Genomic DNA, 12453 nt, shown 5'->3' on the forward strand with positions numbered 1-12453 from the left:
CATATTAGGTATATCACAGAATTCAGAATTCGGAAATCAGATCAATACACAACATGTTTACAACATAAATTCAGAAATCATAATAGGTGTATCACCGATCAGAATTCATAAATCATACTAGGAAAAAGGAATATCACAAGATTGGGCGCGCTAAACCCCGCGCTCGCGCCAAAAGTTACCGTGTCCCGACAATTTCCCGTGAGCCCAAAAATTATCGCACATAACGCTTCGGGATTGCTTTTTCAACACTCTTGCGTGCCAAATCATGATTTTAAAGAAAAATGTAACGATTAATCGCGCCTAGCGCTTGATTAGCCACTTTCGTCCTAATCCATGCGGTACCCCTCCGCTTCACGCTTCATCGCACTTAAGCAACCGTTTTTTCTCGCTTTCCCGAACCTTGCTCCAGAGAAGCGCCCAACCTCTCGACATACAGTTTAGGGGCAAGTGGGGCCAGGAGTCACGCATCAAAGAGCACCTGTGGTTTCAAAATTTGCCACCACATCAGGCTAGGTGGGTGGGACTGTGGGAGTGGGTCGCCTATGCGGAGCAATCTCCCATCTCGGCCGGAGGGAAAACAGCATGGTGATCATATACATTTGTCCTAATTCATACAACAGCATGGTGACCATATACATTTGTCCTAATTCATACAACAGCATGGTGACATATACAGTACAGTTCAAACGCTTTTTTTAATTGTTTCACTGCTGCCTAAATCAATACTGTATCCAGTAACCGGGTTAAAAAGAATCAATATCCAATAGCAATAAAGACTGCAGTTGTTACCAAAAAAAGGCAATCGAAGGTAAACAAAAATGATGTGCCCAAGGAGTACAGTGTGTGTGATTGATGGTTAACAGACAATGGTCATGGATGTTGCTCCAGGCCAACCTCTTTTGTGTGATGTAATTGTATGCTGTCAGTAGTAATGATTCTTTTGTCTGATGAGAACATGGACCAAACAATTACATCACACACAATAAAGTCATTACTGCTGGCAACCATTAGCTTTCACGCAACACATTTCGGTGCAAATTGATACCGCATTATGGTGTGATTTTCATATATCAGACCCCTTCGCTGTCAGCAGTCCCTCTTTTTTGAAAGACGTCCTATTCTATTTCAGTCACTAAAGGACCAGGAAACATTGAAAGAAATTCCAGAGCGGGAGCCAGCCAAAGTAGATATATCATGACCTCCAGGCCAAAATGGATGGCAGCCTAAGTAGTATTCCCTCGTGCTTCGCGCTAGTCATCATCGACTGAATGTAACTGACTGTGTAGTGGCCCTATTATATCTGGGACTTCTTCAATATCTTTGGCTGGCTGAGAGAGGCCGAATGAACTCTATTACAATTTCATCAAATCTCCGGGGAAAAAATTAAGAAAAAAACATGGGTAAAAGAACTATACCTGCAGAAATTCTAGGAGGCACCATACGAGGTAGTTTATGATCATCACAAGGCAAAACAATTTGCCTGCCCAAGCTCCACATGTGAGGTATCTACGCCATCACAGAAACACATGCATTAGTTGCTTCCCTATGTTGATGTCGTTGAAAAACTGCAATAGTGGTACTGCACACATTTGCTCAACAAAGAAGTGGTACTGCACACACATTGACTTGCAGAACTAACCAATATATGGAACATGGTAGAAAATACAAGCTAGCACTTTGACAGCAATAATGACAATATATTCGACTGCGGTAATAAAGATCTAAAGGGAAAACCATTGTTTCAGCTACAACTTCTTTTTTTCAAACGGAAGAAAATTAGACTACAGTCCGTGTTCTGCCTTATACTCACTTGGGAAGACGGTCTAGCAAATTTGTGTGTGAGGACTGCATTGCACGGTCGTACACGATCTCTGTTCTTTTGGCCACATCATCCCAACTATAGAGTCTTTTCATCTACGATGCACGTTAGATTTGAATAAGCATGAAACAACTTGCATATGAAGTTTGTACTGAAGGGAAAAAAAGCTGATGCAGGATGCCCATTTCTGACAGGGGGCCAATGTGCAGCAAGGCCCGAAGCCAGGTGTAGTCGAAACTCACCCGAAGATGCATAGTTTGGGGATCTATGCCAGGAAGTATGTCAATAGCTTTCCTGACAGCTCGTACCATATCTTCTGGATCTGGTTCTGCAAGTACTACCATGTCATCTGGTAGAACCTGAAAAAAAAATCGTTTGTAGGGAGCTGCATATTGTCCAACTAGCTGAGATTTATGGTTGTCGACAAAAGAAAATTAAACTCATAAAGGACATATACCTCTGGAACCCCTCCGACTCTAGTGCTAACTGTCAGCAGTCCACAGCTTGCTGCCTCCAGAATGGCTATGCAAAATGCTTCTGTAAGCGAACTACAATAAGGAAAGGTTAAATTTCAGAACTACAGTACTATGGTTAACAACTGCACTCTGCTCAGCTGTCATAAACAAGGTTAACTTATCCACCTTCGAGTTTCCCAAATAATATTAGATTATCTTTAGAAGTGGAAAAAAAAGGAACGACAAAGCTCTTCTTTTTCTGTTTGCATTGGATCCATGCAATACTCCCTCTGTTCCGTATTACTCCGTAAAGTTTGACTGATTATATGGCAAGAATATTGAGATTTACTATATCAAATCAACATTACTAGAATCATGATGAAATATACTTTCATATCATATACATCCGGTATCATAAGTGTTGCTATTTTAACACATATTTAGTCAAACATTACAAAATCTGACTTTGACCAAACCTTATATGCAGAGTAATATGGAACGGAGGGAGTATATACTTAAAAGTTCCAGAAGAAAAAATCCCTCAACATCAGAGCGCTCACTTAAATGATAGTCTAAGTACATTTTTCAAGAACCAGAAGCTCACAACAACAATACAATAATCTGGTACAAGGATGACAAGTGCAGAAAAGATCCACTGGATCCGATGTGACTTAACGTAGATGTTCAAGGAGCGCGTTAAGCATTCCAAACATTCAAATACAACAATTTTAGCTACCCTGGGTAATGGTAGTGATCATTTCCTCAGAACCCCTTCGAATTTTGAGGATTCAACAGACAAGTTTAGTAAAAACAATTCTTTAGTAGCAAACAAACTGAAAGTTGGAACAAAGCAGGCTACTGCAACGCACCATCGTATCATATAGTCAATGGAAAACTAGAAATACAGAAGAACACGGGGAAAAAGCACATGTATGAAAGAAACAATACTTTAATAACAAAACAATGAAAATTCAGAAAGCTACCTGTTCAGAAATATATGACCAGATATCAGAACAGATCGTACTTGAGCATGAGGTACAGCCCCTAACATCTCAACTCTATCCTGAAGGGAGAACTTCTCCCTCATCTCTTCAAGTCGCACACGTTTTGGACCATCACCTCCAACAATAAAGCGAACCTGACAAATTCATAGATTTATTAATTGACAGAACACAAGCGAGATCCAAAACAACAAAGAGTAAGGAAGTATGGATGCAAGAACGTGATAATGTACAAAGCAAAAAATTCTATGAAGCTGAACTGTCAGGTAATTTATACGGATCATACCAGAAAGGATGACAGTAATCAGAATAGTGTGCTATATGCTGAATAAATAAACTGTTTGGCCTTAATACACGCACGTAATTCATCTTCACTTATTTCATGCATGGCTCATGTAAAGAGAAGCCGTAGTTATAACCCACCTTTGGAAACAGACGGCATACTTCTGGAATGACTTCAACAAGAAGGTCAGCACCTTTTCGATAAACTAATCTACTTATCACAACAATGATGATTTCATCACGGCTTAAGCGGTTGGGGGAGGGAGTAAACATTGCAGTATCCACTGCATTAGGGACCATGAAAACCTTCTCTGGAGATATCCCTGACCTCAAGACAGTGTTCTCTTTGCTTGTGTGAGACACACATATGGCCTGATCAATATCTGCAAGAGTAAACTGCAGCACCTTATTCATGTGAATGCTTCCAACGTCGGCAAAACCATAAAGCGAGTGGTCTGTGAAGATGACTTTGTACCCCATCGTCCTAGCATGCATCAATGCTTCATGGCACAGGGTTGAAAAGGCCTGATGTCCATGCACAACAGAAATCCTCTCACGAATAAGAATGGTCCTTATAACTGGAAATGTCATGAACAATGTAGGCAGTGTATTCTGCATCAGGAAAGGTCTCCATGGCACATAATAAACCTTCAATCCACCAGTAACATATCGTACTCCAGAACGTTTTCCATATGCATGTGTCATGACAACAACCTACAGAAAAGCACATTGAATTTGTTCAAAAGAAAACACAGAAATTGGTACCATAAGTTACTTTGTACAAGCTTATTATGCCCGTTGTGTTCATTAGAAGGTAAGATCTAAAAAGCAGTTCATCCTCAAGCAGAAACTATGTGCATGCTTCACAAATTAAGTATAAATGATCAATTTATGGTTAGACTGTAGACTGATGAGAGTGGACAAATCAAATGCATACGCATTAGCTCATCTAAAAAATCCTTAAACCATAAATGAGCAGCAGAGCAGGATAGTAAATAGTTTATTCGGGAAAGACCTTATGGCCAAGCTTCAGCAGGCATTGCGATAGATAATATATGTGGCTCTCCACACCACCAAAGTTTGGGAAGAAAAAGTCAGACACCATAAGAATCCTGTGCTTCCTGCTTATCCCATCCATTGTGCGTGAAATCTGAAATAACAAAAAACAGATATCATATGGTGTAGTATAACCGAGATTCATTAAAGGAAAAGAGACTCCAAACAAAGCAGCTAAATCACTAGAGTAATTGGAAATGAATTTTGAACATACACTCATACACATGATGCATGATTGTATCATCAGTAAACATACTCTTGCATTCGTACAAACATCAAAAAAAACTATAAATGTATGACTGTTATTTCACATACGAAGGAAATGTGCAAAACAACAAGCAGTAGTCTTCTCATGGCAACATGTATCAGCAAATCTTTCCCAGTCCCAGTTTTAAACAGTAAGGAAAAAAATGCTATCTTAATACGGAGGGGTATCTTATCTAATACAATATCTATGTACAGTTTCTTCACTACTAATCCAGCAGGGTCGCCGCCTGCAACGGGAGGCCTCCCAAACACGCAGGCTGCTGCCTGCACCTCCGGCCAGCTCCATTTACTCACTGTAATTCTTCCCTCTCTCGATTCTTCCATAAAAATGGTTAACTACTGATCGATTCCATCTTCGCCCCCTCAATCCCCGCAATCTCGGAGAAAATTCATCTCACACACCTAGGGTTTCCAATATGTCTATGCATTCCTGCTCTGGAGCATAGGAGGAGGAGAGAAGGGGGGAGAGAGGACATGTTGCGCACCTGCTCTTCCGGCTGTGTTCTGGTCGCTGGTCGCTGGCCGCCGGCTGCCGGCCGCCGGCCGCCAGGGCGCGTGCTTACGGGAGATGTGGAAGACGAACAGAGGAGGCGATCGGACGAGTCTGACCTGGGTGGTGCCACATACGTTTCTTTCCTTTCAAGGGCAGCTCGGTCATTTCCTACTCAGCGATCTATGTGCAATAGTCTTTCTAGTCATGTTTCACGAAAAAAAGTATTTCTAGTCATGTGATATATTTCATCAAAGAATGACTAATTTTAGATAGGAAAATTCTTCACAGGTCAGTTTGGTTGCTCGTAAATTTTCCTTGCATCTAGGGAACTTGGCTCCGCAGAAGTTGTAGAAAGTCATGCGACCTAAAAGTCACGTTGTTTAAGTAGATTGCTTGCCAACAAGTTATGTTGAGCATTCTATCAGAAGCCCAGACCTCGTCGTTTGGTTTGGCCCTTTTTGTGTTTCGTGTTTTGGGATGTGTTTAGTTACGGCCGCATAGTGTTACCACGTTTACTTTGTCTGCTTTGTGGTAAGCTTACCAAAGCGATCAACACTTCACATAAGGTGTTCGAGAGAATATCATTTTAGACAGAGCTGATATATAGCACATAAACAACAACATAAACATAGTTCTAGAAATGGATTAGATTGTTGCAACACAAGTCTATGAACAACTGCTCGTGATGCAACACAAGTTCATCGAACGAGGGGTTAGTACATACCTTCTCATCATACCTAGTTACCACCAAAATATACATACTTGCTGATTCTTAGCATCAAAACAACGTTAAGTTCTGCCTTGAGAGGTTTTAGCCTTTTTCGTAGAACTTTCAACTCCTGCTGCCACAACCGTTGGGCATTTTGTGATCCGAGTGACGTAAGTCTTCGGATCCTTGTCAACTTCTTCGTCCTCCGCCTCCGGGACAACCCCTCCCTTTTGGGATCCTCCACAGTTTGGTGGGTCAAAGGGGCAAGATCGTCACCTTGCGAGATGTCAAGCTAAAATAAGGCAGAGCACAAGTTTCATCGAATATAACCCGGAGTCAAACTAAAGGAAATAACTTTGTTGGAAATGAATTACCGTGAGAACGTTCATCTTTGGTATAGATGTCGCGGCTAGTCTCATGAGTGGTCTGCCCCCTGGAACTTTGTAAATTGTCCGGATCCTCTTATTCAGAGAATAGGCATGGAAATTGGTTACCCGGAGCTTGTCGTTGACATACGTATACTTGCACATCAAGCGATCATGGAATTCAGTGGGTTGGATCCGCCTCTTGAACCAGATCAGGGTCAAGTCATTGCCAGAGAGTTTCAGCATCGTAAGCCTGGCGATCCTAGGCTCCATATGATCTAGATATGGGTGATGGGTGAGGTCCAGAATGAATGACGAGTTGTCCTTCACTTCAGGAGCGTTGTTGACATATTTCGGGAGGCCACCTATGTGGCCCGAAGCGACCACGTCGTTGTGATAAAACCAACCCGCATTCTAGTAGCGGGAAGATTCATGTGTTGACATCACATGGAACAGGCGCTTGGGCGAGAGAAAGAAGGTCACACTCCTGTACTTCTACATGTTCGTGTCCTTGGTCTCCTTCTTGATTTGTTAGTAAAATTGGAAGAGCCAGAAATCCGGTCGGATCCCAAGGTGACCCTCAAATAAAGTGAAAAATTTGGAGAGTAGTGTAGCTGTTGGTGCAAATGTTGTGTGGCTGGAGGCCATACTTCTCCAGCACCTCCAGAAAAAAAATCAGAGGGCGGAAGCGAGAGACCTCACTCCACCCAAGCCTTGGTCATGATCCGCTTATCCGGTTGAGGTGTCGGAATTGTCTCGCCCTTGGTGAATCGCCAAGAGCCATCCACAAGAAATCCTTCCTCCTAGAACATCTTTAGGTCGGATTCTTGGGGATCGCAGGGGCACTGACCCCTCCCACCCTCGCGCTCCTTAGCTTTTGAGGCTTTCCTCTGCTCTGCTTTGATGATTTTTTCTGCCATTATGGTTGCTCCTTCCCTTTCTTCTAAGAACTCATCCTTAGTCGGGATTGGTTGTCCAAAGGGGTTGCTGGAGGATCCACGATGATACGAGGCCAGAATAACACACAGAACGTTAGGCGGCATAATAGATATTGACTCAATTATTAAAGGTTCCGACACATTGGGAGGAGTGTTTTTCGACATGTTGTGACTAATATTGTGAGTAGTGTTTTCCGACATATTTACAGCTGCAAGTATATCACTAATGACTTAGGATAAAACTACTAAACCCTAAGCACTTCATCTTTTTTTTTTGAAACCCAAGACTGTGAGGCAAAAACAGTAATTTATTATATTAAGCACTTCATCTTCCCGAGGGTCGTCTAGAACTTACCAGGAATGGCGTGGCGGTTCCCCATCACCGGCGATGATCTTGCGCGGTGGACGGAGTAGGAAGAAGCTAGCGGCGCAGCTGCGGAACGGATGCGAATGAGCGTAATACGTCCAATTTGCATCACTATTTTGTATTATAATCTACTGTTATTTATTGATATATTTCATATTTGGACATGATACTTATGTTATTTTATCTATTTTTGCATGTTTGATGATTTTCACGGGATTTGCTGCCGGAGCTGGAATTCTGCTAGAAAAGTGGTCATCAGGGTACCATACTTCGGAAGATCAGAAAATTCCAGAAACTTTCACGAAGATCTTATTTTCCCGGATGACGGAGATAGCCAGAAGGAGGACCTGAGGGGGGCCACCATTGGGCAATACAATGCCCAGGCGCGGGCCCTACCCTGGCCGCGCCTGGGGCATGTATGGCCGCCCTGGCCCACATCCGACGATGCCCTTTCGCGTATATCATCGCCACGAAAACCTAAGATCGGGGCAGCTCGCAGAAATATTCCGCCGCCGCTACGAGGCGGAAAACACCTGAGAGAGAAAAGCTCTCTGGCAGATAGGAATCTGCCGGGGGAAATTCCCTCCCGGAGGTGGAAATCGTCATCATCGCCACCGCCATCAAGCTGGACTTCATCATGATCATCATCCTCATCATCTCCACCATCAGCACCATCATCACCGCCGTCTCCACCTCGTCCCGCGGTAACTATTTGGGTTGTACCTCGCATATTTCGAAGGGGAAACTCTCCCGGTATTGATTACTTGTTGTATTTGATGCTATTGAGTGAAACCATCGGATTAAGGTTTATGTCCAGATTGTTATTCATCATTATATACCCACTGATCATGTTCCATATGTTGTCCCGTGAGTAGTTCGTTTAGTTCTTGAGGACATGGGAGAAGTCTTGTGTTAGTAGTGGAGCTATGTGAGTAATATGTATTGATATGATATTTAAGTTGTGGAGTTATTTTTCTAGTGGTATCATGTGAACGTCGACTACATAATACTTCGCCTTTTATGGACCTAGGGGAATGCATCGTGTATTTGGCTACTAATTGCGGGGTTACCGGAGCGACAGAAACCTAAACCCCCGTTAGGAAACCATTGCATGAGGGAGCGTAGGATCTCAGAGTTTAAGGCTGTGGTTAGATTTTATCTTAATTACCTTCTTGTAGTTGCGGCTGCTTGCAAGGGGTTTAATCACAAGTATGTATTATCCTAGAAAGGGTATTGCATTAGCATAGGTTCACCCACACAACACTTACCATACCAGTAGAGATTATTCACGGATGCGACGCGAAAGCACTTGACATAAAACCTCCCGTGTGTCCTCAGGAACGTTTGGTCGATATAAGTAGAACAACCGGCTTGTCTTTTGTGCTAAAAAGGATTGGGCCACTTGCTGCAATTATTATTGCCGCCTTTTATTTACTCGCATTTTATTTATTTACAATATCAAATACCCCTGAAAACCTGTTTGCTAGTGTTTACAGAGAATCCTTCATTGAAACTGCTCATCAACACCTTCTGCTCCTCGTTGGGTTCGACACTCTTATTTATCGAAAGTACTACGATACACCCCCTATACTTGTGGGTCATCAAGACTATTTTCTGGCGTCGTTGCCGGGAAGTGAAGCGCTATTGAAGAGCGGAATCGGTAAAGGTAATTTTACTGTAAGTGTTGTTTTTCTGCTTGCTGATTTATTTCAGCGATGGGGTCTTCTTCTTTGGACTCCTTATTTGGGTTTGTTCCTACCGCTGCTATGGTAGTGGACAAATTGCTGCAAGCTCAAGTTGATCCTTTTAAAATACCTATGAAAATTGTGGAACGTGTTATAAATAACTGATATTCAGGAGATGGAACTGTCCATCCGGGCGATCATTTGCTTTTTATACATGAATTATGTGAGTTGTTCAAGTGTGCAGGTATTACTATGGACAAAGTGAAGAGGAAATTATTCTCATTATCGCTTTGTGCAAGAGCTACGGAGTGGTATAAGCTGCTGCGGAATGTCCTATCTATTGGATGGGAGGAAATTGTCCCTCTTTTTTACTCCAAGTTTTATCCTCCAAGTGATATACATAAAGATCGGAATCAAATATATAATTTCTGGCCTCAAGATGGAGAAAGTATTGCCCAAGCGTGGGGGAGCTTGAATTCACTAATGCTCAAATGCCCCATTCATGAGCTCCCAAGTAAAATTATTACTAATAACTTCTACGCGAGGCTTTCTCTACATGATAAAGATTTATTGGATGCTTCTTGTTCTGGATCATTTACCAAGATGAAGGAAGAAGCTAAATGGGATCTTCTCGACCGTATTCAATAAAATACTGAAGGATGGGAAAATGATAAAGGAAGAAAGTCAGGTATTAATTATGATTATGAATGCATTAAAACTCTTATGAAAACCGATTACTTCCATGATGCTACTGTTGTTTATGGAGTTGATTCCCAAACTATTGCAAATCTATATAAGGTGTTTGTTTCTTATTATGATATTCCAAAAGGGGAATAGAGTAATTATCATGCTCCTTATAAAGACATTGTTAGCAGTGTTCCTTCTAATGTTGTCGAGGTCAGTACCACTGATGGCGTTCTACTTGAACCTTATATTGAAAAGATGCCTTTCCCTGCTAAGGTAAAGGAGCATTCTATTTTGTCTCCTGTGGTTAGTAAAAATAAAAAGAAAGTTTCAGAACCCGATGAGCAAATTAATGTTGAACCTGCAGTAGCAATAGTAAAAGAACTTGTTACTAAAAATGTAGAAGATGAACATATTGTTTTTGTGAAGATGCTTCTAATATTGTTTCGCAACCTAATAAGCCTCGAAAGGCTAGTGTTCCTATGCTTTCTGTCAAAATAGGTGATCATTGCTATTATGGATTATGTGATATTGGAGTGAGCTCCAGTGCTATCCCTTATGATCTTTACAAGGAGATTAGGCATGAAATTGGACCGTGTGAACTGGAAGATATTGATGTGGCTATTCAGCTCGCCAACAGGGAAATTGTTTATCCAATCGGTATTGTGAGAGATGTGGAAGTCTTATGTGGTAAGGTTAAATATCCCGCTGACTTTATTGTGCTTGGGAAGGCTTCTAGTAAGTATTTCCTTATTATATTTGGTAGACCTTTCTTGAACACTTGCGGTGCTATTATAGACTGTAGGAAAGAGAAAATTCATACTAAATTTAATGGAGAGTCTTATGAGTTTAATTTTTCCAAGTTTACTAAAGTTCCTTTGGAAGTCGATTTACCTAATGAGTATTTTAAAGTTGAACAACTTGCTTCTATTGCTCTTGCTCCTAACAATGCCTTGCAGCAATATATGGAGGAGCACGTGAGTGATGTTTTTATGCAGGAAAGAAATGAGATCGATGATATATTTCTTCGTCAACCGTAGATACTTAAACACGATTTACCTGTGGAGGATTTGGGTACCACTATGCCTCCTAAAGAGGATCCAATTTTTGATTTAAAGCCTTTAACTGAGGATCTTAAATATGCTTATATAGATGATAAGAAAATATATCATGTTATTATTAGCTCTAAACTTTCAGGATATGAAGAAGAAATATTATTGATGTAGCCCCGCTCAAGGACGAAACTACATCATGGCCAACGTTTCCCCCAAGTGAACCAATGACCCGAGACCGAGTGAAATCCATACATGATAAGGTGAATTCACTCCTTTCTACACTTGAACTCGACATAACCTTGGACGGATTGCTACCTCATACCTATGTCTATATGTCATTAGGTACCAATCTCGTCAAGGACCCGAAGGGAGCGTCAAGGATCCGAGGAGGGGAAGAAGCCTCGTTGCTCATGAACAAGAAGGGAAAACCAAAGAAGAAGAAGCAGAAGGGCTCCAGCCGCCAGCCACGACAAGGCCGGCACTGCCGCCCCCACCTGGTCGGCACTGCCGGTGGGTGCACCCGGCACTGCCGGCCCAACTTCACCGGCACTGCCGGCCTCCTCCGGCACTGCCGCCCAGAGCCAGCCGGCACTGCCGCCCAACTCGCCTGAAGCAGCCAGGACCGGCACTGCCGCCCCGAGCCCGCCGGCTGTAACATCCCAAATTTCAATAAAAGGAAGAAGAGGAATTCCAGAGATCCAAATTTGAGAACCAACAAAAACTTTTAAATTTGCATATAGTACCCTGCATAGGACTTGTGCATTTTGAGTGCTATGCCATGATGATTGTTTTTATTGTTTATGTGATGAATTCTAAAACCCTAAAATGATCAAGTGAAGATCATCAAACAAATAAAGCAAAAAGAGAAAGAAATCAAATATAAATAAAACCCTAAAAACCCTAACATATGGCATATGCCATTTTTGCAAATTTGATCTTAAACCTATTTGATCTCCACTATGATTTGCAATATGATATTAAAGAGTTAATACAACTTTGAGAATCAAGGAAATACCATTCAAACCAAATTCACAAATCAAAATATGATCACATGAGATAATGGTCATTTTTGACTTTTACATTCTGGTCACCACTTTGAGCCTCTATATTTCAAGATTTCTAAACTAAACAAATTCAAATCTTTGCATGTCATCCAAGTACACAACAAGATGAACAACTTTTGTAAAGACCATCATACCAAATTCATTTTGGATCAAGAGTTATGATCAAGAGAAGATGAGACATTGAAACAAATGCAACATTCCCCATTTTTCAAA

General features: G+C 41.6%; 1 protein-coding gene across 1 annotated transcript; it reads right to left on the reverse strand.

Annotated features, from left to right (window-relative positions):
• Window positions 1–715: 715 nt before the first annotated feature.
• Window positions 716–5509, reverse strand: LOC127344625 (phosphatidylinositol N-acetylglucosaminyltransferase subunit A). Its single transcript, XM_051370942.1, has 9 exons — window positions 5366–5509; window positions 4573–4707; window positions 3699–4271; window positions 3258–3412; window positions 2277–2367; window positions 2062–2178; window positions 1811–1914; window positions 1416–1506; window positions 716–1328 (listed from the first exon to the last, which is right to left on the reverse strand). Exons 2-9 carry the CDS (start codon window positions 4693–4695, stop codon window positions 1251–1253), a joined length of 1332 nt encoding a protein of 443 aa, XP_051226902.1. The 5' UTR covers window positions 4696–4707; window positions 5366–5509; the 3' UTR covers window positions 716–1250.
• Between the last annotated feature and the right edge of the window lie 6944 nt (window positions 5510–12453).

Source organism: Lolium perenne, chromosome 1, assembly GCF_019359855.2.
Source record: "Lolium perenne isolate Kyuss_39 chromosome 1, Kyuss_2.0, whole genome shotgun sequence".
NCBI classification, from domain to species: domain Eukaryota; kingdom Viridiplantae; phylum Streptophyta; class Magnoliopsida; order Poales; family Poaceae; genus Lolium; species Lolium perenne.

Coding starts and splice junctions, on each gene's coding strand:
- LOC127344625 (XM_051370942.1), bottom strand. CDS start 4,695: ATGGATGGGATAAGCAGGAAGCACAGGATTCTTATGGTGTCTGACTTT. Junction 3,413..3,698: donor TATGCCGTCTGTTTCCAAAG/GTGGGTTATAAC, acceptor TGAATTTGTCAG/GTTCGCTTTATTGTTGGAGG. Junction 1,507..1,810: donor TTGCTAGACCGTCTTCCCAA/GTGAGTATAAGG, acceptor GTGATGGCGTAG/ATACCTCACATGTGGAGCTT.